Source organism: Arvicanthis niloticus, chromosome 20, assembly GCF_011762505.2.
Source record: "Arvicanthis niloticus isolate mArvNil1 chromosome 20, mArvNil1.pat.X, whole genome shotgun sequence".
Taxonomy (NCBI): Eukaryota; Metazoa; Chordata; class Mammalia; order Rodentia; family Muridae; genus Arvicanthis; species Arvicanthis niloticus.
Window position 1 is genome coordinate 23,113,106 of NC_047677.1, and position 26,343 is coordinate 23,139,448.

At 38.4% G+C, this 26,343-nt stretch overlaps 1 protein-coding gene across 7 annotated transcripts in view; it reads left to right on the top strand.

The window, feature by feature from the left end:
- The window catches only part of LOC117724966 (amine sulfotransferase-like), a 77,905-nt gene that overhangs the window by 15,669 nt on the left and 35,893 nt on the right, over positions 1–26,343 (top strand). For 6 of the 7 annotated variants that reach the window (XR_013105440.1, XM_076917046.1, XM_076917045.1 and 3 more), the window contains 2 exons: positions 192–318; positions 1,322–1,416. Coding sequence is in view for 6 of the 7 variants with exons in the window: in XM_076917046.1 (XP_076773161.1) it covers positions 192–318; positions 1,322–1,416 (222 nt within the window). In the remaining variant the exon portion in view is untranslated. The remainder of the gene's footprint in view (positions 1–191; positions 319–1,321; positions 1,417–26,343) is intronic. The other variant, XM_076917047.1, reaches the window with a different exon arrangement.

The window sequence follows — 26,343 nt, forward strand, 5'->3', positions numbered from 1 at the left end:
TGAAATACTATGTAAATAAAAATGTTCATTTATGTTTTATAGTGTAAAACAAGTTCATAACTAATAAAATTTTCATAACTATTACCTGGATAAATATAAAGATTTTTTTTAGAAAATGAATTATGTAATTGTTCAGGATTTATTAGGATAACTAAGAACTACTAAAGCAACTTTGTGTTTTTTTTCTACAGACTCTTTATATTTACAGAAATCCCAAAGATGTTTTGATATCATTTTTTCATTTTTCAAATTGGGTGGTTACCTTTGAACCTACAGATACCATAGACAATTATCTGGAAAAATTTCTAGATGGAAAAGGTAACAACATTTATCCCTCTCACTAATTTAAAAAGGAGTGGTGACACTTAAACCATCTCAATGAAGGGAACATTTATCAAAGAGATGAGGGAGGCAGTGGGATGCATATATAGAGTAATAATTTTGATCAACCCAACCTAATGCAGAACAGTTATTCAGCCATTGGTAGGACCATGTGATAGTTGTTAACTTTACAATGCTGGGTTATTTAGGTGGTATTTTGTAAGACCATAAGATGTTTACAAATACTTTATTCATTTTCCCCTAGCTTATGGCATAGGAAGAGCTATACAGCTAAAGTTGAGAGTGAATGTGTGCTCTGCATAGCATACACTTGGAGGAATACTGAGTTTTTCATTTTTTCCTTTAACTGGAAATCAACAATAAATTAATCTGGCAATTATATTTCTTAACTAGCTAATTCACCAATAACCTCACAGAAAGACTAAGATTTATTAAAATTGCCTTGAGAAAAATACTGAGCAATTATTATTCCATTCTAAAACTCCAAGTTAGTCAGGTTGCCTCTCAGACTATATTCCCATCTTACTTGAAATTTATCAATCTTTCTTGATTCCATTCTCTTCTCCACATGTTTTTCTCCACTTCCCTCATATCTCCTTCCTCCTCCTCTCTTTCTGTTTTTAACTTTCTTAGAATCAGAAGTCCCACCTATTCTGTTTCTAGAGCTTTGTATTGGCTAGGTAGAGTTTATTGGCAAGGCAGAGAATGAAAGAGAAGGAAAGTTCATGCAAAGTTGATATAGGAATTTTAAGAATTAACATAACAAAGCCATATTTAAGTAACACAAGAGTAAACTTTACACAGTATTTAAAAATATTGTGCCTACACAAATAAGTTTTTAAAAGTAGTCATATAGACATTCAATTATTTGGGTTTCATTTTATTTTCCAACAGTCTAATGAAGAAAAGAAAAAAAATCGAGTTTTTTGTTCAGTATGCGTAATGCCTTCACTTTGGTACTCAGTAACTTGCTCTTCAGTTTTAGGAAGCCGTTGGTTTGATCACATTAGAGGCTGGTATGAGCACAGACATGACTTCAATATAATGTTCCTGAGCTATGAAGATTTGAAAAAGGTAAGATGAGAAAGTTGTGTCAAAATTAGTTCTCATCTTTGAGTTTAAACCACACACTACCAGGTATCCTCATACATTACTGTTCCTTGGTCTTCCTGTTGAAGGAGGTTCCTGACACCCAGGTCCTCTTTTATTGACTGGTGTGTTTCTGGGCTCTCTTCTCTCTGTATCCATCCCTTGGGATTCCTACTAGTATAGCTACCTGTGTCAATAAAGACAATCTTAAATATTTAGGGTAGACTTGCCTTTTTAAGAAATTATTAACCTTCATTTGTATTATTAGATTAGTTGTGGTATTTCTACCTATGAACATAGCATGCATGGGCAATCACTCTCTCACACTCTCACCCTTTCTTTGCTCAGGACCCATTGTAATTCCTAGTAATCATAGTTAAACATTAAAATGACAAGTTTTTTTGTTTGTTTGTTTTTTTGCTTTTTGTTTTTCTACATGGGAGAGAGATGTGGCAACTATTTCTCTGCATTGGCTGGTTTCACTTAATTTGGTGTTTTAAGGTTCATCTATTTTCATCAATGGGTCTTTACCTTTCTTAGTGTATTTTTAAATTATATATATATAACATTTTTATTCTTTTCTATATCGAACCATTGCATGCTTTGACTATAGAGAAAGTGGGACAACATTGAATGCTAAAAAGGGTTTGAAATGGTGATGCTATTTCATTGGCTATATAACTAGTACCCTAGTCACTGATCATATGGTGGGCTATTTTTAATTATGAAGATCTACACTGTTTTCCATGGTGGATGCCCTCAATGTCTCATCTGGTATGTCACCTTGAATATCTAGTTATTTGGTTGTTTTGTTTGTTTCTATGCTTATGATTGAAACCAGAGTCTCATACAAATGTTCCACTAACACACATTTCCAGCCAGAATCAAGGGTTTTGGACAATTTTTAATTTTATATTTTAATCTCCTTGAATGTAATACCCAGAGTTATGTTGAAAATTTTCAGTATTTTTAACATGTATTTCTATTATCATATTTATTTTTTCTTGACCATGTTGTCTTACTTTTTATGTCCCTTCATGTTTATTGTACAACAAAGTTATTTGTGGAAATAAGTTAATTACTATGACATAGTTATCATATGAGCCATATAACTTTATTTCACATGATCACTTACAATAAAAACACATAAGGCAGCAGCAAGCTTAGAAAGCCCTTCCTTTGTTCCCAACAGTGATCAGCTTTGTGTTATTGGGAGACTTTTGTGGATCAATCTGTGTAAAGCTTAGTAGTTCTTCTCATATGGAAAGCATTTCAAGTTCCTCTGCACTGATACTTAATGTAGACTCGGAAAGGAAATCAACACATTTAAACACATCTCTTCTCATCATGAAAAATTAACCTCTCTGAGAACAAATTAGAAGATCATCTCTTTTTCTGTCCACTTGTCCATTGTACTGCACCTCCTCCTTCCCTCATCTTGGTGTCTTCAAACCCTTGATTGCTTTGCCATCATGCTTCACTTCAAAGAAAAAATTTCTCCTTTTTACCTTTTTTTTTCTTTTCTTAAACTTATTTTCTACTAATTTCTTAGGTTGGAATACCCAAACACTTTTATTTACATCATCACATTTTCTCATTTCTTGTCCTTCTCCTCCGCAGTCCTTAAACCACCATTTTTCTCTAGCTAGTTCCATTTTGTTCTCCAGTCAGTCCTGCCACCCCTGCCTGCTTTCTTACTATGTGTGTTCAACAAACACCTTTATTCTTCACTTTTCATAAGCCCTTCTCATGAGCTCCTGTCTATTTTGTGATCAAACACACATAGAAATGCATATGCATGTATATAATTTTGTCTGTTTTCTACATTTAAAAGAAAACTTGGAGTGTTTATCTTTGTGAATCTATCTTATTTCAGCTAACATATTGATATGCAGTTCTATCCATTTTCATATAAGTGTCCTGTTGTAATTTTTCTTATTGCTGTACAAAACTCCATTGTGTACCACTTTTTTCTCTATTCGATCAACTATTGATGGACTTTGTGTCTTTTTCTTTTTTTGGCTACCATGAAAATTAAAGCTATAAAAATTGATTCATGGTGTTAGTGAGTGGGCTCAGATGGTAAAGGTAATTGTCTGACAACTTGAGTTTGATCCTTGGGAGCCACAAGGTAGAAGAAACTCACTATGAGACATTACCCTCTGACCTATATAATCATGCATGTGTGTATTCAGAGACAGATGTAACATGCATATACATATACTTGTAAAAAATTTAAAGATATAAATAGATGTCTAAGTGTCTATATGTTGTGCTGATTTAGAAAACACTATCACAAGGTCACACAGTAGTTTTATTTTAGTATTTAAAAAAATGAAACCTTCATGTTGAATTCTATAGTAAATGCGCCAGGTTATAATCTTATTTGCAGTGTATGGCATTCTCTCTGCACACATTTGAGAACATTTATTTTCTTTTTTAAAGAAAATTTATATATGTTTATTTGGTTACATATCAATGTAATAATAACAATTAAACACAAAGAGGCTATGAGTTTAAAGGGGAAATTATGGGAGGGGCTGATAAAAGTAAGAGGAAAAGGGAAAACAATGTTATTATATTTTTAAAAAATAAGCTATAATAAAATAAAATAAAATTTAAATATATTAAAAATAAATTTAAAATTTTTTGAAAGCTTTGCAGAGTTACAATTTTTAATCACCAAAGTGTGCCCATTTTAGGTGTATAAGTTCACAATTGTTTGTGACATCATCATGTTAAGAAATAATAGTTATAATTTAGTTGTAGAACAGTCTTATAATCCCATCAAGAATCTTTGTATCCATTTGTGGTGCCACCTGCTTCCAAACATCACTCCCAATAAGCCATTATCTGCCTATGTCCCTGTAGGCTTGTCTGCTCTGGTTATTTCATATAAAAGTAACCATATGTGTTGGTTGCTCTTATATCAGCCTGGCATGCAATCTAGAGTTTTCTGAAAGGAAAGAAACTCAATTGAGAAAAAGCCTCCATAAGATTCAGCTGTAAGGCATTTTCTTTTATTTTTTGAAAATCTTTATTGGATATTTTATTTACATTTCAGATGCCATCCCCTTTCCCAATTTTCCCTCCCTAGACAACCCCTATCCCATCCCCTCTTTTGCTTTTATACTATTTTAAAAATGTTAATCAAAGGCTTTATAAGTTTGGTAATGCTCAATATCAATCAGAAGTGTAACCCAATACCCAATCTAGATATATCAACTATCTTTGACTGGTGGAGACCTGTGAACATTCACCTCCATGTTCCCCCTCTCTTGTCACCTAGGTCCTCCTCTCCTTCTCCTCCTCTCCTTACTCCTCCCACCTTAGCTCTTCCTACATATCACCCTTCCTGTTAAAATAAAACTTTTCTCTTAGAATACAATTAGAGCATAATTATACCAATTTGTGTCAGTAAGATACAAGATAGTCCTAATACCCAGTCCATCATTTTGTTGACTAAACAGAACCTCTGTTGTCCCTCCTAACTAAAAGACTTAATTCTGAACCTGGCTTTTTTTCTTGGCTTTAGAATGAATGTCAGCTGAAAACTATCCTCTCAAACTTTTTCTCTCAAAGTAAATGGCCAAGAGTGGCTATGAGACTATAAGTCTTCAAACCATCAGAAATCCAGAATGACTGAGTTAACTGAAATTATGGGAAGCACAAAGCATAGCTTCTAAAACTTAGCTAAATTATAGAGACCGCTGAGCACCTGGTCAGTCCCTATACTACAAAACATTGGAGCATTCAATCTTCAGCCTTCTGGCCCAGGATCATCTGACAGACCTTAGTGATGCAGAATTATTAAGGGATGATTACTTTGTCTTGGCAGATATAATCAGTCGACTATTCCGCAAGTGTGTCCTTTTCTGGAAAGTAATTTGTTTGTAAATGAAAAGAGGCAATTCTTGCCTAGTGGCTGTCTCACCACAACTGGAATAACTCCAAAGATGCCCAATTTCTTCTTAGAATCCAAGACAGGAAGCTGTCAGGAACAGACAAGTCTCTAATCAAAATGAACATTAATACAGAAATGTTTGTAATGTCAATTCTGTGGACTTCTGATGTTTTGAAAACCAACTATCCATGTAAGGCAATCTGGACTATTGTTTGTTAACTCCTCTCAGCTAAATAAAATATAGACAACACCCTAACAATAAACTCAAAGCCATGAATTTCCTATAGGCCCTTAACTCACAGGCTAACCATCTCAAAAAAGTTAAAGAAGGACTGGGTCTAAGCCTTGTATTCCTAAATGTGTTATATAGGCACAATGCCTATGAAAGTAACAATATTAATCTTACTTTTATATTAATAAGAAGCTGATACCAAGGAAACCTTAAATTTGAAATCAAAGTAAATTTTGTACCATTTAAGAAATTATAACTTCATCTTGATAACAATTATACAGATTTCTACCACTAGGTTATGGCTATAAAATAAATCCTAGCTAATCCTCCCTGTTCCAACAAAACCATTACTTTTCCCTAGAAAGGCAGACCAATATTAACCACCTCAGTCCCCAAGCCCAGGGAATAGGGCTGCCGACTCTTCATTAACTTCTTCAAGCTGGTTATGGGCGTTGAGATATTAGAAGAGGGGCAGGGAGAAGAGTAAGTTTATAAGCCTCTGATGTCTGTGTCTCCACTGCATCCAGCTGCAATTCCAGGACATTAGAGGATTGAGCAGGTCTGCTCACCTCACTTGATGAGTAGATACACCAAGGCTGTATATTCTGCAATATACAATTCTCAAAACAAATTTTAGTATCAAGATAATTTTTGTTTGAATTCTGGAATCTAGTCTTCTGGCGGTCTGCCTCTGTCATGTCTAATCCATATAATTCTGGGAATTTCTATGAGAGGGTACTACCACCCTCCTCTCATTCCCACCTCCCTGCTCTCGATATTCCCCAACATTTGGGGATCCACATTTTCAGGCACCAAGTCCCTCTACTTTCACTGATGCCTAACCCCTTACTCCACCCCTCTCCTCCAATTACTATGAGGGTGTGCTCCCACCATCCTCTCATTCCAATCTCCTTGCTCTTGAAGTTACCCAACACTAGGGGATCCAAACTTTCAGGTACCTGGGCTGTCCACTTCCACTGATGCCTGGCAAGGCCACCCTCAACTACCTGTACAGTTGGAGCCATGAGTTCCTCCCTTTGTGTTCTCGGGCTGGAGATTTTAGAATGGCTACTTCAGCTTGTTTCTTAGCGCCATTTGCTTGAAAATTGTTTTCCAGCCTTTTACTCTAAGGTAGAGTCTGTCTTTGTTACTGAGGTGGGTTTCCTGTATGCAGCAAAATGCTGGGCCCTGTCTATGCATCCAATCTATTAGCCTATGTGTTTTAATTGTGGGATTGAGCCCATTGATGTTAACAGATGTTAAGGAACAGTGATTGTTGCTTCTTGTTATTTTTGTTATTAGAGGTGAAATTATCTTTGTGTGGCTATCTTCTTTTGGATTTATTAGAAGAGGACTACTTTCTTGCTCTTTCTAGGGTACAATTTTCCTCCTTGTATTGAAGCTTTCCTGTTATTATCCTTTGTAATGCTGGGTTTGTGGAAATATATTGTGTAAATTTGGTTTTGTCATGGAATATCTTGGTTTCTCCATCTATGGTAATTGAGAGTTTTGCTGGGTATAGTAGCCTGGGCTGGCATTTGTGTTCTCTTAGGGTCTGTTTGACATCTGTCCAGCATCTTCTAGCTTTTATAGTATCTGGTGAGAAGTCTGGTGTAATTCTGATAGGTCTGCCTTTATATGTTACTTGGCCTTTTCCCCTTACTGCATTTAATATTCTTTCTTTGTTTTGTGCACTTGGTGTTTTGATTATTATGTGACGGGAGGTATTTCTTTTCTGGCCTAGTTTATTTGGCATTCTATAGGCTTCTTGTATGTTTATGGGCATCTCGTTCTTTAGATTAGGGAAGTTTTCTTCTATAATTTTGTTGAAGATATTTATTGGCCCTTTAAGTTGGGAATCTTTACTCTCATCTATACCTATTATCTGTAGGTTTGGTCTTCTCATTGTGTCCTGGATTTCCTGGATGGTTTGTGTTAAGAACTTTTTGCATTTTCTTTGACAGTTGTGTCAATATTTTCTATGGTAACTTCTGTACCTGAGATTCTCTCTTCTATCTCTTGTATTCTGTTGGTGATGCTTGTGTCTGTGACTCCTGATTTCTTTCCTAGGTTTTCTATCTCCAGGGTAGCCTCCCTTTGTGATTTCTTTATTGTTTCTACTTCTATTTTTATGTCCTGGATGGTTTTGTTCAATTCCTTTACCTGTTTGGTTGTGTTCTCTTGTAATTCTTTAAGGGATTTTTGTGTTTCCTCTTTAAGGGCTTCTACCTGTCTACCTGTGTTCTTCTTAAATTCTTTGAGAGTGTTATTTATGTCCTTCTTATAGTCCTTTATCATCATCATTAGAAGTGATTTTAAATCTAAATCTTGCTTTTCTAGTACTATGGGGAATTCAGGATTTTCTTGTGTGGGAGAACTAGGTTCTACTGATGCCAAATACCCTAGGTTGATGATGCTTATGTTCTTGCGCTTGCCTTTTGCCATCTGGATCTCCTTAGTGCTACCAGCCCTGTCTCTGACTGGAGCCTGTCTTTCCTATTATCATGGATTTATCAGAACAGTGTGCAGTGGGTGTTACTACTGGGGTAAGAGCTGGGGTCCAAAATCTTCTCAGTGCTCTGGTCCAGGAGTGACTTCCTGGGTCCTAGTGGATCCCAGTTACTCCCTGTTTGGGGTGAGCGCTGCTGTCTGCTTACCTAAGATAATATCAGGGTTAGAGCACCTGGGATCCCTGCTTCCATTGAGTTTTTAGAGATTGGGGGCAGAGCTGCCACCCGGGATCTGCTCAGTGCTCAGGCCCAGACTGGAAGACTGTAAGGCATTTTTTAAATTAGCAATTTATGTGGGACAGCCTACATCCAATGGTTGGCTGTGAGCATCCTCCTCTGTATTTATCAGGCTTTGGCAGAGCCTTTCAGGAGGCAAATATATCAGTCTCCTGTCAGTATGCACTTCTTGCCATTCACAATAGTATGGGGTTTGGTGACTGTATATGGAATGGATCTCCAGATGAGGCAGTCTCTGGATAGCCTTTCCTTCAGTCTCTGCTTCACACTTTGTCTCCATATTTTTTTCCTGTGAGTATTTTGTTTCCCCTTTTATGAAGCACTGAAGCATCCACTCTTTGGTCTTTTTTCCTTTTGAGCTTCATTTGGTCTGTGAATTGTATCTTGGGTATTCCAAGCATTTGTGCTAATATCCACTTATCAGTGAGTGCATACCATCTGTGTTCTTTTTTGATGGGGTTACACTCAGTTTGATATTTTCTAGTTCCATCCAAGTGCCTAAGAATTTCATGAATTCATTGTTTTTATTAGCTGAGTAGTACTTCGTTGCGTAAATGTACCACATTTTCTGTATCCATTCCTCTGTTGAAGGACATCTGGGTTCTTTCCAGCTTCTGGCTATGTAAATAAGGATGCTATGAACATAGTAGAACATGTGTCTTTGTTATATATTTGAGCATCTTTTGGGTATATGTCCAGGAGTGGTATAGCTGGATTCTCAGTAATACTCGGTCAAATTTTCTGAGGAATCTCCAGTCTGATTTCCAGAGTGGTTGTACCAGTTTGCAATTCCACCAACAATGGAGGAGTGTTTCTCTTTCTCTACATTCTCACCAGCATTCGCTGTCACTTGAGTTTTTGATCTTAGCCATTCTGACTGGTGTGAGTTGGAATCTCAGGGTTGTTTTGATCTTGATAACTGAAGATATTGAACATTTCTTTAGGTGCTTCTCTGCCATTCAAGTTTCCTCAGTTGAGAATTTTTCAAGTTCTCAGTTGAGAACTTTGCTTAGCCCTGTGCCCCATTTTAAATAGGGTTATTTGATTCTCTGTAGTCTAACTTCTTGAGTTCTTTGTATATATTGGATATTAGCCCTCTATCAGGTGTAGGATGGGTAAAGATCTTTTCCCAATCTATTGGTTGCCATTTTGTCCCATTGACAGTGTCCTTTGCCTTACAGAAACTTTACAATTTTATGAGGCCCCATTTGTCAATTCTTGATCTCAGAGCATAAATTTACCCCTGTGCCCATATGTTCAAGTCTCTTCCCCACTTTCTCTTCTAGTAGTTTCAGTGTATCTCATTTTATGTGGATGTCTTTGATTCACTTGGACTTGACCTTTGTAAAAGGGTATAAGAATGGGTCAATTTTCATTCTTCTACATGCTGACCTTCAGTTGATCCAGCACCATTTGTTGACAATGCTGTCTTTTTTCCACTGGATGGTTGTAGCTTTTTTGTCAAAGATTAGTTTACCATAGGTGTGTGGATTAATTTCTGGGTCTTCAATTCCATTCCATTGATCTACCTGCCTGTCTCTGTACAAATACCATGCAGGTTTTTCACTATTGCTTTGTAATACAGCTTAAGGATGGTAATTCCCCCAGAAGTTTTTTATTGATGAGAATAGTTTTTCTGTCCTGGGTTTTTGTTATTTGAAATGAATTTGAGAATTGCTCTTTCTAACTCTGTGAAGAATTGAGTTGGAATTTTGATGAGGATTTCATTGAATTTGTGGATTTATTTCAGCAAGATGACCATTTTTACTATATTAATTCTGCCTATCTATGAGCATGAGAGATCTTTCCATCCTCTGAGATCATCTTCTAATTCTTTCTTCAAACACTTGACATTCTTGTCATACAGATCTTTTATTTGTTTGGTTAGAGTCACAGTAAGATATTTTATATTATTTGTGACTATAATGAAGGTGTCATTACCCTAATTTCTGAGTGTGGAGATCATGCTCAAGATCTTCTCAGGACACTGGCTCAGACAGGAAGTACATAAATAAACATTTTAAATTACCATACACTGTGCACATACCTATTTCATTGTCTCCACATTCTTTTCAACTGCTAATTGCTATTATGATGGTGGTCTTTTTGTGGGGTGTAAAATAGTACTACACTGTGGCTTTAATGTCTATTTTTCTGATAATAAATAATGTTATTCCAATGATTATTCATATGTAATCTTTAGTGAACTATCTATTCCTGTTTCTGCCTACTTTTCAAATGAATTATCTTATTAATTTGTAAGATTTCTATATTCTGGAAAGACCAGGAGTTCAAGGCATATACTGAAACATAATAAAAGGAATATACAGCAAACAAATAGTCAACATCAAATTAAATGGAGAGAAACTTGAAATAATCCCACTAAAATAAGGGACAAGACAAGGCTGTCCACTCTCTTCCTATTTATTCAATATAGTCCTAGAAGTTATAGCTAGAGCAAATAGACGATAAAAGGAGGTTAAAGTTATACAAATTGGAAAGGAAGAAGTCAAGATATGTTCAATATCTTTACTCATTAGGGAAATGCAAATCAAAACAACCTTGAGATTCCAGCTCAAACAGTGAGAATGGCTAAGATGAAAAACTCAGACAGCGTGAAATGCTGGTGTGGATGTGGAGAAAGAGGACTCCTCCACTGCTGGTAGAATTGCAAGTTGGTACAACCACTTTGGAAATTAACCTGGCGGTTCCTCAGAAAATTGGAAATAGTTCTACCTGAAGATCCAGCTATATACCCAAAAGATGCTCTAACATATAATGAGAACACATGCTCAACCATGTTCATAGCATCCTTATTTACAATAGCCAGAAACTGGAACCACCTAGATGTCCCTCGATTGAGGAATGGATACAGAAAATGTGTTACATTTCCACAATGTAGTACTACTCAGCTAATATGAGAAAGTCATTAATTTTGCATACAAATGGATGGTAGAAAATATCATTCTGAGGGAGGTAACACAGACCCAAAAGGTATGTAGTCACTGAGAAATAGATTTTAGCCCCAAACTCTGAGTGGCCATTATACAACTCACAGATATGAAATGTTAATAATAATGACCAATTGTTGATTCTTCAGTTCTACTTAGAAGGAGGAACAAAATAATCATGGAAGGTAGAGGGAGGGAGATAGATATATGGAGGTAGAGAGGTAGAGGGGGGTAGGGAGGTGAAGAGAGGGAGACAGTAGAGGGAGAGAGAGATCTGGGAGGGAGAGAAGAGAGGGAGGGGAAAAGGAGTGGCAGAATCAGGTGGGAAGAGACAGGAGAGAAGTCCAGAGGGTCAGGAATATGAATAGAAAGATGTAGCAGTGGGGGGGTGGGGATCTGGTGTTGGGGGAAGCCACAGGAAAGCAAGAGGTTTGCAGGATTAAACAGGGATGGCAATAGCCAAAATACCCAGCAGATGGAAGATAGAACCTGAAAAGAATCTCCAGTAGATAGACACAGACCCTGAGTTGAGGAATGGGACCACCCACCTAATTCAAAATTTTTAACCCAGAACTGTTCCTGTCTAATGGAAACTTAGGAACAAAAAGTGGAGCAGAATGTGAAGAAAAGGCCATCCACAGACTACCCTATCTTGGGATACATCCCATCTGCAGACACCAAACCCAGACACTATTGCTGATGGTAAGAAGTGCTCACAGACAGGAAGCTAATGTGGCTATCCTCTGGGAGTCTCAGCCAGCATCTGACTAAGACAGATGCAGATACTCACAGCCAGCCATTTGACTGACCCTGCAGACCCTAATGGAAGAGTTAGGGGGAGGATTGAAGGAGCTGAAGGAGATTGCAACCCCATAGGAAAGACAACAGTATCAACTAATTGGACCCCCAGACCTCCCCCAAAATAAACTACCACCCAAAGTGTATACAGGGAGGGATCCATGGCTCCAAGTACATATGTAGCAGAGGATTGCCTTATCTGGCACCAATGGGAGGGGAGGCCCTTTGTCCAATAGAGGCTTGTTGCCCTAGCATAGGGGGATGCTAGAGGGGTGAGACAGGAGTAGGTTAAATAGCAAAGAGGAGGGAGAATAGGATGGGGGCATTGTGTAGGGAAGACCTGGAAGGAGGACAGCATTTGAAATGTGAATAAATAAAATAACCCATTAGTTAAAAAAGAAAAGAACGGAAGAGAAAAGAAAAGAAGAGTAAAGAACATTTGTTTTCTTGATGAGTTGAATGATATCTAGTCTTAAAAGAGTTGCAGTTTGCATATCTCTGATGATAGGGATTTTGAATATTTTTTTCAAATGTTCATTGACTATTTGTCTTTCTTCTTTTGAGAACTGTCTACTTATCTCAGTAGCTCCTTTACTGACTAGATGATTTGGATTTGGGTGTATTTTTTTTTTTTTTTTTTTTTTTTACATTTTTATGTTTCCTAGATACTAAACACTGTGACTTATGTGTTGTTTTTGGTTGGTTGTTTGTTTTCCATTCTGAAGATTGTCTCTTAACTCATCAGATTATTTACTTTGCTGCACAAAACCCTGAATTTGATGTGATCCTTTTACCACTCTTCCCATTACTTCTTAAGCTAATGGGGTCCTTTTCAGAGTATGCTTTTTGATTCCTATTTGTGTCATTTTATTATTTCTGTGAAAAATTTCCCCAAATTAATCACACTGACCTCTTACCCCACTCCTCTAAGTTCCACCTCCCTTTCCTACCTACTCAAGTTTGTAACCTATATTTTCTCTTTCACTAAAGTACAGTTTGTGCTGCCCAGATGTATTTATAAAAACATATTCTAGCCTCTTCTGTTTTGTCTTTTGAGAACTCTGTTTAGTTCAACTGCATTGTTTTTCCTATGGTGTTTAGTATTTTATTTTTGTTTTTCTTTTAGTTCTTTGTATATCCTAGATACTAATCCTCTGTCAACTGTATGGCTGGTGAAGTTTTCCTATTCTTTAGACTACCTCTTTACTCAAATGATAGTGTCCTTTGCTGTACAGAAACCTATTCATGAAGTCCCACTTATTCCTTGTGCTATCCGGATCCAGTTCAGAAGACCTTTCCTGTCCCACCTTTCTCCTCTATCACATTTAATGTATCCGATCTTATGTGTATGTGATCAATCAATTTGCAGGTGAGCTTTATGCCATGGAGAAATAGGAATCTAGTTTTGTTCTTCTTGTAGCTATCTAGTTTGACAAGCACCATAAATTGAAGATGCTGTCTTTTTTTCTTTCATGTTTGGTTGATGTTCCGAGCCCCTCTGTGTCCCCTTCGCCCTCAAAAGAGACACATGAGGTGGTGTTTGGGTGGTTACTACAGCGAGGCTTTATTCTTGTATCAGCAGAAGCAGAAAGACCCAATGCCTGGAAAAGGCACTGCTTATATACACCCTAGAGTGACGTGTTCATGTCTGATTGGCTGTTCACTCATTACCCATAATACGCCCCGGGATGGGCAGTGACTTTGGCGCGCTTTTTGCCTTTTGCACCTGTGCAGTTAGTTGTTTACTAGTGGGAGGACAGGATGCCCGCGCCATCTTGTGATGGCGAATTCTGTCATGTGCACGCGGCTCCCAACATCTCCTCCTATCTATATATTTAAGATGGAACAGCCTATTGCCTATCAAGGGCGGCACCAACTCAGTGAGGGAAAGCAGAGGCCTGATCCCTTGTGCAAAATGAGATATTATAATGGGTTTCTTCTCTCATTGTCGTGCAATGAGGAATACTTTCCATACCCATCTTGATGCCTTTTGGCGGGGAAAGGGAGCCTCCACCCTGGGGCGCCACCAGGGGAGGTGTTTTGGCATCAAACCTTTGTGCAATCAGGCATACTTTCAGGAAATCTATCCACACTTGTGGAACATTCCCTGTCGAGTACCCACTCGCAACACCTCTAGATATTCAGGTACCACAGTTATTCAGGCAAGGGCTGGCTAGACATAGACCTCTCATCGACCCAGTGCAATGGGCTGAACCCTTGGGGTGCATCGACTGAGGGTCTCAGTCATCAGCTACTTTCTTAGCCTAGATAGCCAAATTTCAGGGGGAGATGCTTGCTCAAGGCTACGAGTGCTTGGGCGATAGCAACCTTGTCACGTTTTTGTTGGGCTCTGAGCTTACAGACCAATCATAACATGAACACTAATCCATAACATAGGGCTGCACCAAACAGGCCTATCCCCACCCTTTAAGAAAGAAGGAAAAGGCAGAGGTAAGCCAAGAAGTAAAATTGCCAGGGGTAACGGGGTCTACTCATGTTCCATTAAGGCTCGAGATCCAGATCTGCAATTGCTGCTGCACCTGGTCCAACTCCCCAGTCCAATTCCCTTGTAAATAAGCAGAAAGATTATGGCTTTGAATAAATGTATCATTCATAAATCTCAGAGGTATAATACCTAGATGTGGGGTTGCTGACATGCAGCTCATTTGAACCACATCCATGAGCTGTTCCACATGGGCTTGGAGCAAATCCACTCTCTGATTGACCAACAGGATGCCTGATGCCAGGTATGCATCCACTTTCTGTAGAATGGTCAAAGCCTCAGAGGTCTTTTCTGAAATTTGATTAACAACAGTAGCTGCTGTAACTTTATTAACCATGCCTGTGCCGGCTGTCACAGCTGCAGCTGCAGAGATAGTAATAGCAGTGATAATGGCTGCAGTAATGCCAAATGTCTCTTTTATGTCTCAATAATGATGTAGTAGGGAAAGTTTCAGGATCAGCTTCTACTGGGATGGGCACAAAGGTAGGCACGTGCACAACCAAGGCTAGGTCTAGTGATCCATTCCAGCACTGTGCCAAAAGGCATGTAACATTCTTACAATCCAAGATATCAGAATTATTTTGAAAGTTGGATAACATAAAGAAAAATGGGGGGTCCACACACACCGACACCGGTTGTGCAGATGTATTCCTAAACACCTTATTAATTTTAATGTTATTCAAATGGCTAGAGATATTAGATCGTGTAGCTGAAACATTTTGTACTTCATGAAATATACCATTCAACAAGACAAAGGCAGATACACCTTTTTAAAACATTCTAAACAGTGGCTACAACACATAATTTAATTGTGTTGAAGCAGGGTAAACTCAAGAAAATACACATATGATTTAATTACATATACTGTCTTCTCAATAGATGAGGCATCTGTAAATATAGTAAATATAGCAAACATTTTTTCTATGGTCTGCATGCATAGTAAATTTTAGGAAACATAAAAGCATGTATAGAGAAAAACTGTAACATATGATTATCAAATTTGTCTAAAATGTTTGTCATGTAATAGGCCAAATTTAATAATTCAATAACCAATTTAATTGTTATGTGGAATAAAGAATAAACCTTTTATCTAAAATGTTTTTAGAATTTTATCATATAAACTTTATTTGTAAATGAAGAAAGACAAATCCATATTAATGGTTTCTTTTGTCAAAAGGCTATTGTGGACATAAGAGTAGTAATAACACAAACAGCCAACAATTTATTATAGTCTATATAATTTATCTGTTGATAACTAACAGCTTACTTTATTTTCAGCAAAGCTATCTATCTTTTATTAGTTAATTGTCAAGGGGAATTAGGACTTGCATCCCTTTGAAAATATCAAACAGAGGTTTAAATCCTCCTATGGTAAGCTTAAGATGAGGTTTTAGCCAATTAATATCTCTAAACAACTTTTAAAAATCACTAAGAGCAAAAAAAGATTAAAAGTAAACCATTTTCTTTTTGCATGTACACTCACAAGCCAGAAGATGGCGTTAGATCCCCACCACAAATGGTTGTGAGCCACCATGTGGTTGCTGGGAGTTCAGCTTTTATATTTTAAATTATAAGTCTAGCCTTTAATGGCTGAGCCATCTCTCTAGCCCCAACTATCTATTTTTATTTGAATTTTCTGTGCCACAATCTGATTAGGATATAAATGAGGTCTCAAATATTGAAAGACACTGTCTTTGAATCTTTTTTGGAGCAACAAGTACTCTAAAAAATTTTTTAAAGCTCATTATATTGGAGCAAAGGCTTGCGGAAAAAACTTCTTTAGAGAAATCCACTAATAAAGTATCACACAATGAATAATATACACTAAAAGATTTAACCTCTTAATTTTTTTGTATTAAAGCAACAACAATATTTATATATATAAAATGTAATACAATTAACCATTTTCTGAAGCAATTATTTCTAACAAATATCACTTCATGGGCTCTTAAAAATTATGAATAAATTTACTGACTGTAAACCTCTCACCTTTACCAGAAATGTAAAGGGATGGTATAAAAACATCTTTTATATCTATAATAATTCTATAAGCATTTACTGAAATGGCAGCTGGAGTAGGCAAGTTAGGCTGTATAAATCTTAAATTTGAACTTTATTTTGGATTAATTTAATAACCAATTTTTTTTAGTCCAATGAATATATCGGATAAAAGCCAACCTTATTCTCTAATAATTGTTACATATATTAGAGGAATCCAAAGCATCTCATTTTTAACAACTTTGAATATAAAGAAATTAAAACAATTTGAACAATATTTTATCAGCAGGTACAGTTATACTCATGGAGGGAAGTCGGCATAATTTTAATGTCTCCAGCATAATCATAACTTTTAGCCCACAGACTGTTGTAAAGTCTTTGGGTCTTAGATTTATCCCTCTTCTCACAAGAAACAATGAAGACAAAAGATGAATTCCAGTAAACACATTTCTAGGACCTGGTCATGAAGACCCAGGACAAAAGGAACTTTTGGCACCTGAGCTGCAGAGCTCAGTCTGCATTGTCTTAATTCAAATGTAAATGCACTTAACCTACCTCCGGCCTGTTCTCTGAGGCTTGGCTAGGCCTGAAATGTGGGAATTTGACTTTAACTTTAACTTTAAACCTTAAATTTAAACTGTAAACTTTAAAAGACACGTGTTGTGTCTTTTCTCTATAAACATAGGCAAATCAAAAATTTTCAAACTCTTGGTTGAACTACCAACTGTAGCCAATGGAATATTGGCAGTTTAACTATGTTTTTAAGCCTCTTTTGTAATATTAGAGTATAACCATATTTTTGAGAAACAAAACCAATCTTTAATGATGTAAGCAATCTATTTTCTCTAAAATCAACACCAAGTAGATTACCTTTATGCTATAAAGTTTTGCTGCCACAAAACAAAGTGTAAAATTTAATGGAAAACTTTTAGCATTATATAACTCAGGCTGCTGGCGGGTGCGCCGTGAGGACGGGGCAACCAAGTAACACTCAATAGCTGTAAACAATGGCAGCACTGCAGAATTTGAATGTACTGGCATGGGAACAGGCCAAGATCTAACTATGGCCCATAGTGGTATACTTATCCCCAAATCAAACATCAGTATCAGGAGAATCAGAGCTGTCATCTTGCAGTCTAGCTTCATTCTTTACAATCTGCACCAGCTGCGTAGGGACCCAAATTGGATTGTCTTCACCTGTGGAATAAACACAAACAGCTCCCCTCCCCGGCCATGGCGGGGGCCTATTGTGTCCCTGACCTTGGAGAAGGGCCGCAGCCATTTCTAAGTTTGCTGCTGAAAGTCCTGCCTTAGTGAGGAGGCCTCCCAGGCCGCGACAGGCTCTCAGCCAGCCTTGTAGCCCCTTGTTCCTACGAGGGACAATGGTTGCATGGCATTCAGCTGTGGCATTTTTAAAGATCATCTGTTCTATCACTGGCATTGCTTGCTCTGGTTCCCCAAAGATTCTGCCATAAAGGGGGGGGGGGTCCTTTTGTCCTCCACTCTCTCTCCACCAACCGGTGGAGGGTCCTTAACCTTAATAGGCTCTGCAGTAGCCCTTGTTTCTTTTGAGTACTCTTTTCTTTCTCCAGGCTCTTTGGCCTGATCCCCAGGCTCCTTGGCCTGATCTTCAGGCTCCTTGGCCTGATGCCAGCTAACACGCTCTGGTTCTGGTATGCTAGGGTGGTCCTCTCCTGAAACCTCTTGACTTGCACTAATAGCTGAAAGCAAAAGCAATGCAAACAAGAGGCTAGCTAGTGGAGTGGCGGCGGTGAGTGAAAGTCCGCTCGCAATGAAGGCTTCCACCCCAGGCATATCTCTCAGAGACGTACCTCGTTCCTGTAGTCTTTTAACCCGCCCCGAGTCTTGGGGGTTCTTCTGTGGTGCCTTGAAGATCCCGGGTTTCGACGCCAGATGTTCCGAGCCCCTCCGTGTCCCCTTCGCCCGTGAAAGAGACACGTGAGGCGGTGTTTGGGTGGTTACTACAGCGAGGCTTTATTCTTGTATCAGCAGAAGCAGAAAGACCCAAAGCCCGGAAAAGGCACTGCTTATATACACCCTAGAGTGACGTGTTCACTTTTGATTGGCTGTTCACTCATTACCCATAATACACCCCGGGATGGGCAGTGACTTTGGCGCGCTTTTTGCCTTTTGCACCTGCGCAGTTAGTTGTTTACTAGTGGGAGGACAGGATGCCCGTGCCATCTTGTAATGGCGAATTCTGTCACGCTCACGCGGCTCCCAACAGGTTGTGAGCCTAGCCTTTAAGGGCTGAGCCATCTCTTCATCTTCTGTCTTTTCTCAAATGTGTGTTGTTTCTTTTTTTTTTTTTTTTGTCAAAAATCAGATAGCTATGAGTGTGGGCTTATATGTAGGTCTTCAATTCTAGTCAATGATCACTGTGTAATATTGGAATATAAAAAAGCACCATTTTATTTATTTATTTATTTATTTATTCATTATTTAACATTACTGTAGCTATACAGTATAACTTCATATGTTCTGGGTAGTTTTTCTATTTATTTTCTTTACTAAATTATTTTTATTGACATTCCAAAAGCTGCTTCCCTTCCAGGTCCCCCCTCCTCGAGTTCTTTACACACTCCTTCCTCCTCCCCACCTTTGAGAAGGTGCTCTCCCATCTGCCCACGTATGCACCCATCCCACTTCACCCTCACCTCACCTTCACCAGCACCAGTCTTCCCAGTGGCATCAAATTTCCACAAAATTAAGCACAACTTCTCCCTCTAGGGCCATACAAGGCAGTCCTCTGTTACACATATGCCAGGAGCCATGATCCAGCCTATATATGCTCCTTGGTGTTTGGCTTAGTCTCTGGGAGCTCTGAGGAATCTGAGTTAGTTGATACTGTTCTTCCTATGGGGTTGCAATCCTCTTCAGCTCTTTCACTGCTTCAACTCTTCCATATTAATTGACCTCAATCTGATGGTTTGATGTAAGTATCTGCATTTGTCTCAGTCAGTGGCTGGTAGAGCTTCTTAGAGGACAGCCATGCCAGGCTCATGTCTGCATGTAAAATATGGCTTCATTAATAGTGTCAGTATTTGGAGTGTGCTTGTGGGATGAATTTCAAGTTGGGCCAGTTACTGGGTTTTCTTTCTTTCAGTCTCTGCTCCATTTTTGTCCCTGCATTTTCTTTAGACAGGAACAATACTGGGCTAAAATTTTTGAAGATGGGTGAGTGGTTCTCTGCCTCAACAGGCCATATCTATCTATGGGAGGTGGTCCCTTTAGGTTCCATTTTCTCACTGCTGTGCATTCCTTCTAATATTATTACCATTGAGTTTCAGCAGCCTCTCACATCCCAGATCTCTAGGGCTTTCTAGAGGCTCCTCCTGCCTCCTGACCCCAACTGTTGCACATTTTGATTCATCTGTCTATCTCTCTGGGAGTCCCTTCTGTATCTCCCCATATCTGATCCTGCTCTTTTTTCCTCCTTCCTTCTTTCACCCAGTTTTTTCCCTCCCTCTGCCTCCCATGATTATTTGGTTCCACTTCTAAGTGGTTTTCAGATACCCACACTTGGGCTTTCCTTCTTGCTAAGCTTTCTACACTCTGTGAGTTGTATTCTGAACTTCTTGGCTAATATCCACTTCTCAATGTGCACATACCATGCATGTCTTTTTGGGTCTGGGTTACCTCACTCAGAATTATATTTTCTAGTTCCATCCATTTGCCTGCAAAATTTATGATGTCCTTGTTTTTAATATCTGAATAGTCAGTACTCCATTGTATAAATAAACCACATTTTCTGTATCCATTCTTCAGTTCAGGGACATCTGGGCTGTTTTCTGCTTCTGGCTATTACAAATAAGGCTGCTATGATCATAGTGGAGCACATGTCCTTGTGGTGTGGTGGAACATCTTTTGTGTATATTCCCAAGAGTGATATTGCTGGGTCTTCAGTAGTGCTATTTCCAATTTTGTAAGAAACTACCAAATTGAATTGTGGAGTGGTTGTACCAGTTTGCAATCCCACCAACAATAGAGGAGTGTTTCTCTTTCTTCACATCCTCACCAGTATCTTCTGTCCCCTGAGTTTTTGATATTAGCCATGTGATTGGTGTAAGGTGGAATCTCAAGGTTGTTTTGATTTGCATTTTCGTGATGACTATGTTGAACATTTCTTTAGGTGTTTCTCAGCAATTTGAGATTCCTCAGCTGAGAATTCTTTGTTCAGCTCTATATTCCATTTTAAAATTAGGTTATTTTTTTTTTTGGAGTCTAATTTCTTGAGTTCTTTGTATATTTTGGATGTTAGCTCTCTATAAGATGTAGGTTTAGTGAAGATCTTTCCCCAATCTATAGGTTGTTGTATTGTCCTATTGCCTTTTGTTTTGCCTTACAGATGCTTTTCAGTTTCATGAGGTCCCATTTGTCAATTATTGATTTTAGAGCCTGAGCCATTTGTGTTCTTTCAGCTTGATAGAAACTAGAGTTATCTTGGAAGACAAATGTTAGTTGTGAAAATGTCATCATCCCATTGGATGTAGATAAGTCTGTGAGACATTTTCTCAATTAATGATTGATGTGACAGGGTCATGACCACTCTTGGCAGTGCCAGCTATGGGCAGGAGGTCCTAGGTTGTATAAAAAAGCAGAGTGAGCAAGGTATGAGCTGCAAATCAATAAGCAGCATTCTTCCTTATTTCTGCTTAGGTTCTTAGCTTCAGTTTCTCCCTTCTCCTTATGATGCTGTATCACTTGAATTGAGAAATAAATATGTTTCTTGCCTCATTGTTTTTGGTCACTGTTTTATCACAATAGAAATGAGACAAATTCGGATAAAATATTCCATAGATAGTTGTCATATCTTTTTAATCTGTGATGTAATTTAATGATGAGTTTTCTACACTGATTTTTTAATTTGGATAGCCTATCTTGAGTCAAAAGTGAGGTATTGAAATCAGCCCATAATATTCTTTCAGGGTCTATGTGAATTTTTATGGTCAGTGATGTTTATTTCATTAAACTAGAAGTCATAATTTTACATTTAAAATTTTACTACAGGTCTTTTTAAATCAAATTCTTTGTTATAAATAGCAGTAATTATATGTATCCAGGCCAGCTGGACAGTCAAGTGGGACCCTGTGGAGAGGACTGAGATGTGAGAAAAAATAAGGAGGCACACAGTAAGTCAAAAGGTCTGATCAAGCTGGCAAAATTTTTATTGTTCACACCAGTTATATACTCTAAAAACAGGATATGTGGAGGGGTAGGAAAGGAAAGAGGGCTTTGCAGGTGGAGGAAGCTAGCTGCAGCTGTGGGGCCTAACTAAGTTATTCTTTTTTTTTTTTTTTTTTAGGAAACCATTGGTATATTTATTTTTTATTTACATTTCAGATGCCATCTCCTTTCCCCATTTCCCTTCCTTAGAAAACCCCTATCCCATGCCCCCTTTTCCTTTTTGCTTTTATACAATTTTTAAAATGTTAATCAAAGGCTTTATAAGTTTGGTAATGCTTGATCAGAAGCTTAACCCAATACCCAACCTAGATATATGGACTATCTTTGACTGGTGGAGACCCGTGAACATCTGCCTCTATGCCCCCCTCTCTTTTTCTCTCTCATCACCTAGCTTCTTCTCTCCTTCATCTTCTCCTCTCCTTACTCCATCTCTTCCTTTCGGTACTCTTTCCCCCTTAGCTCCTCCTACATATCACCCTTCCTGTTAAAATAAAACTTTTTTCTCAAAATACAATTAGAGCATACTTATTCCTAATTGTACCAGTGAGGTACAAGATAGTCCTAATACCCAGTCCATCATTTTGTTGATTAACCAGAACCTCTGTTATCTCTCCTAACTAAAACACTTAGTTTTGAACCTGGCTTTTTTCTTGGCTTTAGAATGAATGTCAGCTGAAAACCATCCACTCAGATCTTTTCTCTCAAAGTAAATAGCCAGGATTGGCTATGAGACTATAGGTCTTCAACCCTGTCAGAAATCCAGAATGACTGAGTTAACTGAAGCTATGAGAAGCACTAAACATAACTTCTAAAACTTAGCCAATTTATAGAGACCGCTGAACACCTGAAAAGCCCCTATACATTGGAGCATCAAATCTTCAGCCTTCTGGCCCAGAATCATCTGACAGACCTTAGTGATGCAGAATTATTAAGGGCTGATTACTCTGTTTAGGCAGATATAATCAGTCAACTATTCTGCAAGTGTGTCCTTTTCTGGACAGTAATTTGTCTGTAGATGGAAAGAGGCAATTCTTGTCTAGTGGCTGTCACCGCACAACTGGAGTATCTCCAAGGATGCTCAATTTCTTCTTAGAATCCACAACAGGAAGCTGTCAGGAGCAGACAGGTCTCTAATCAAAATGAACATTAATATATAAATATTTGTAACGTCAATTCTATGGATTTCTGACGTTTTGAAAACCAACTATCCATGTAAATTAACCTGGACTGTTGTCTGTTAACTCCTCTCAGCTATTTCTAAATAAAATACGGAAAACACCCTAACATTAAACTCAAAGCCATGAATATGCTCTAGTCCCTTAACTCATAGGCTAACCTTCCCAAATCAGTTAAAGAAGTTAAAGAAGGACTGGGTCTAAGCCTTGTATTCCTAAATGTGTTATACAGGCACAATGCCCATGAGAGTATCAATATTCATCTCACTTTTATATCAATAAGAAGCCCATACCAATGAAAGCCATAACTTTGAAATCAAAGTAAATTTTGTACCGTTTAAGAAATTATAGCTTCATCTTGATATTAATTATACAGATTTCTACCAATAGGTTATGGCTATGCAATAAGTCCTAGCTAGTCCTCCCTGTTCCAAGAAAACCACTACTTTTCCCTAGAAAGACAGACCAATATTAACCACCTTATTCCCCAAGCCCAGGGAATAGGGGCGCTGACTCTTCTTTAACTTCTTCAAGCTGATTAAGGGCATTGAGATATTAGAAGGGGGAGGGGAGTAAATTGATAAGCCACTGAAGCTGTGTCTTCACTGCATCCAGATGGAATTCCAGGACATCAGAAGTTTGGGCAGGTCTGCTCAGTATGCTTGATGAGTACATACACCAAGGCAGTGTATTCTGCAATATACAACTCTCAGAACAAGTTTTAGTATCAAGAAAAAAATTTTTTTTCCTAGAGGGTTGACATTTTTTTAAAAGATGTTGGTTCTAACAACTTTTCTTTTTTTCCCTTTTTAAAATTGGTTGTAATATTTACATTTCAAATTTTATCCCCTTATCCCATTCCCCCCACCACCGAGGAACCCCTTATCTCATCCCCCATCCTTGTCTTTCTATGAGGGTGTGATTTTCCAGTTTCTATGATACTGTTTCCATTAACATAAACTGACTCCTAAATTTCTAAATCCTTCCCTATGTGTTATTAAATCTCCTATTTTTCTTTCTTTTTTCTTTTTTTTTCTCTTTTTTCTCCCTTTCCCCCTTTTTTCATCTCTCTTTTTAAAAATTGGGTATTATATTTACCGTTCAGATTTTATCCCCTTACCCCACTTCCTCCCACCATCCAGAAACCTCCTATCCCATCCCCCCTCCTCATGCTTCTATGAGGCAGTGCCCGCACATACCCCCCCACTACCCCCTCCCCACCTTCATATTCCCCCCCGCCCACTCTGTGTTCGTTTGTTATGGGACAAAGAAACCCCTCTCCCACCTATGCCTGACAAGGCCATCCTCACCTGCATATACTGCTGGAGTCATGGGTCCCTCCCTATGTGCTCCCAGGCTGGTGGTTTAGACCCTGGGGGGGGGGGGCTCTGGTTGTTTGGTATTGTTGCTTTCCTCCTGGGGTCACAAACCCTTTCTTCTCTTTCAGTCTTCTCTCTAAGTTCTCCATTGGGAAACCCTTGATCATATCAGTGGTTAACTGTGAGCATCGTCCTCTGAATGTGTTAGTCTTTGGCAGACCTCTAAGTAGACAGCTATTTCATGTTATTGACAGCATGCACTTCCAGCAACCACATCGGTGCCTAGCTTAGGTGACTGTACATGGGATGAATACCCAGGTGGAATGGGCTCCTGATGGCCCCTCCTTCAGTTTCTGTCCCATGTTTTGTTTCTATATTTGCTCCCTTGAGTATTATTGTTACTTGTTCTAAGTAGAACTGAGGCATCCCCTCTTGGTCTTCCTTCTTTTTCATGAGCTTCATGTGGTCTGCAGGTTGAGTTTTCGCTATTCCAAGCTTTTGGGCTAACGTCCACTTAACAGTGAGTAAATACCATGTGTGTTCTTTTGTGATTGGGTTAACTCGCTCAGGATGATAATTTCTAGATCCATCCATTTACCTAAAAGTTTCTCGACTTCATTATTTTTAATAGCTGAGTAATACTCCATTGTGTAGATGTACCACATTTTTTGTATCCATTCCTCTGTTGAGGGACATCTTGGTTCTTTCCAATTTCTGGCTATTATAAATAAGGCTGCTATGAACATAGTGGAGCATATATCCTTATTATATGTTGGAGCATCTTCTGGGTATATGCCCAGGAGTGGTATAGCTGGATCCTCAGGTAATGCTATGTCCAGTTTTCTGAGGAAATGCCAGACTGCCTTCCAGAGTGGTTGTACCAGTTAGCAATCCCACCAACAATGGAGCAGTGTTCCTCTTTCTCCGCATCCTCGCCAGCATCTACTATCACCTGAGTTTTTGATCTTAGCCATTCTGAGTGGTGTGAGGTGGTATCTCAGGGTTGTTTTGATTTGCATTTCCCTGATGACTAAGGATGTGGAGCATTTCTTAAGGTGCTTCTCAGCCATTCGAGTTTCCTCAGTTGAGAATTATTTGTTTAGCTCTGTACCCCATTTTTAAATAGAGTTATATGGTTGTCTGGAGTCTAATTTCTTGAGTTCTTTGCATATCTTGGATATTAGCCCTCTATCGGATGTAGGGTTGGTTAGGATCTTTTCCCAATCTGTTGGTTGACGATTTGTCTTATTGACAATGTCCTTTGCCTTACAGAAGCTTTGCAATTTGATGAGGTCCCATTTGTCAATTCTTGATCTTAGAGCATAAGCCATTGGTGTTCTGTTCAGGAACTTTTCCCTCGTGCCTAGGTATTCGAGGGTCTTTCCCACCTTCTCTTCTATTAGTTTCAGCGTATCTGGTTTTAAGTGAAAGTCCTTTATCCACTTGGAGTTGAGCTTTGTACAAGGAGATATGAATGGATTGATTTGCATCCTTCTACATGTTGACCTCCAGTTGAACCAGCACCATTTGCTGAAAATGCTGTCCTTTTTCCACTGGATGGTTTTAGGTCCCTTGTCAAAGATCAAGTGACCATAGGTATGTGGGCTCATTTCTGGATCTTCAATTCTATTCCATTGATCTTCCTGCCTGTCTCTGTACCAATACCATGCAGTTTTTATTACTGTTGCCCTGTAGTATAGTTTGAGGTCAGGGATGGTGATTCCCGCAGAAGTTCTTTTGTTGTTGAGAATAGTTATCACTATCCTGGGGTTTTTGTTGTTCCAAATAAATTTGTAAATTGCTCTTTCTATCTCTATGAAAAATTGATTTGTAATTTTGATGGGGATTGCATTGAATCTATAGATTGCTTTTGGCAAGATGGCCATTTTTACTAAATTAACCCTGCCAATCCAGGAGCATGGGAGATCTTTCCATCTTCTGAAGTCTTCTTCTATTTCTTTCTTCAGAGACTTGAAGTTCTTGTCATACAGATCTTTAACTTGCTTGGTGAGATTCACTCCATGGTATATTATATTATTTGTAACTATTGTGAAGGGTGTCATTTCCCTAATTTCTT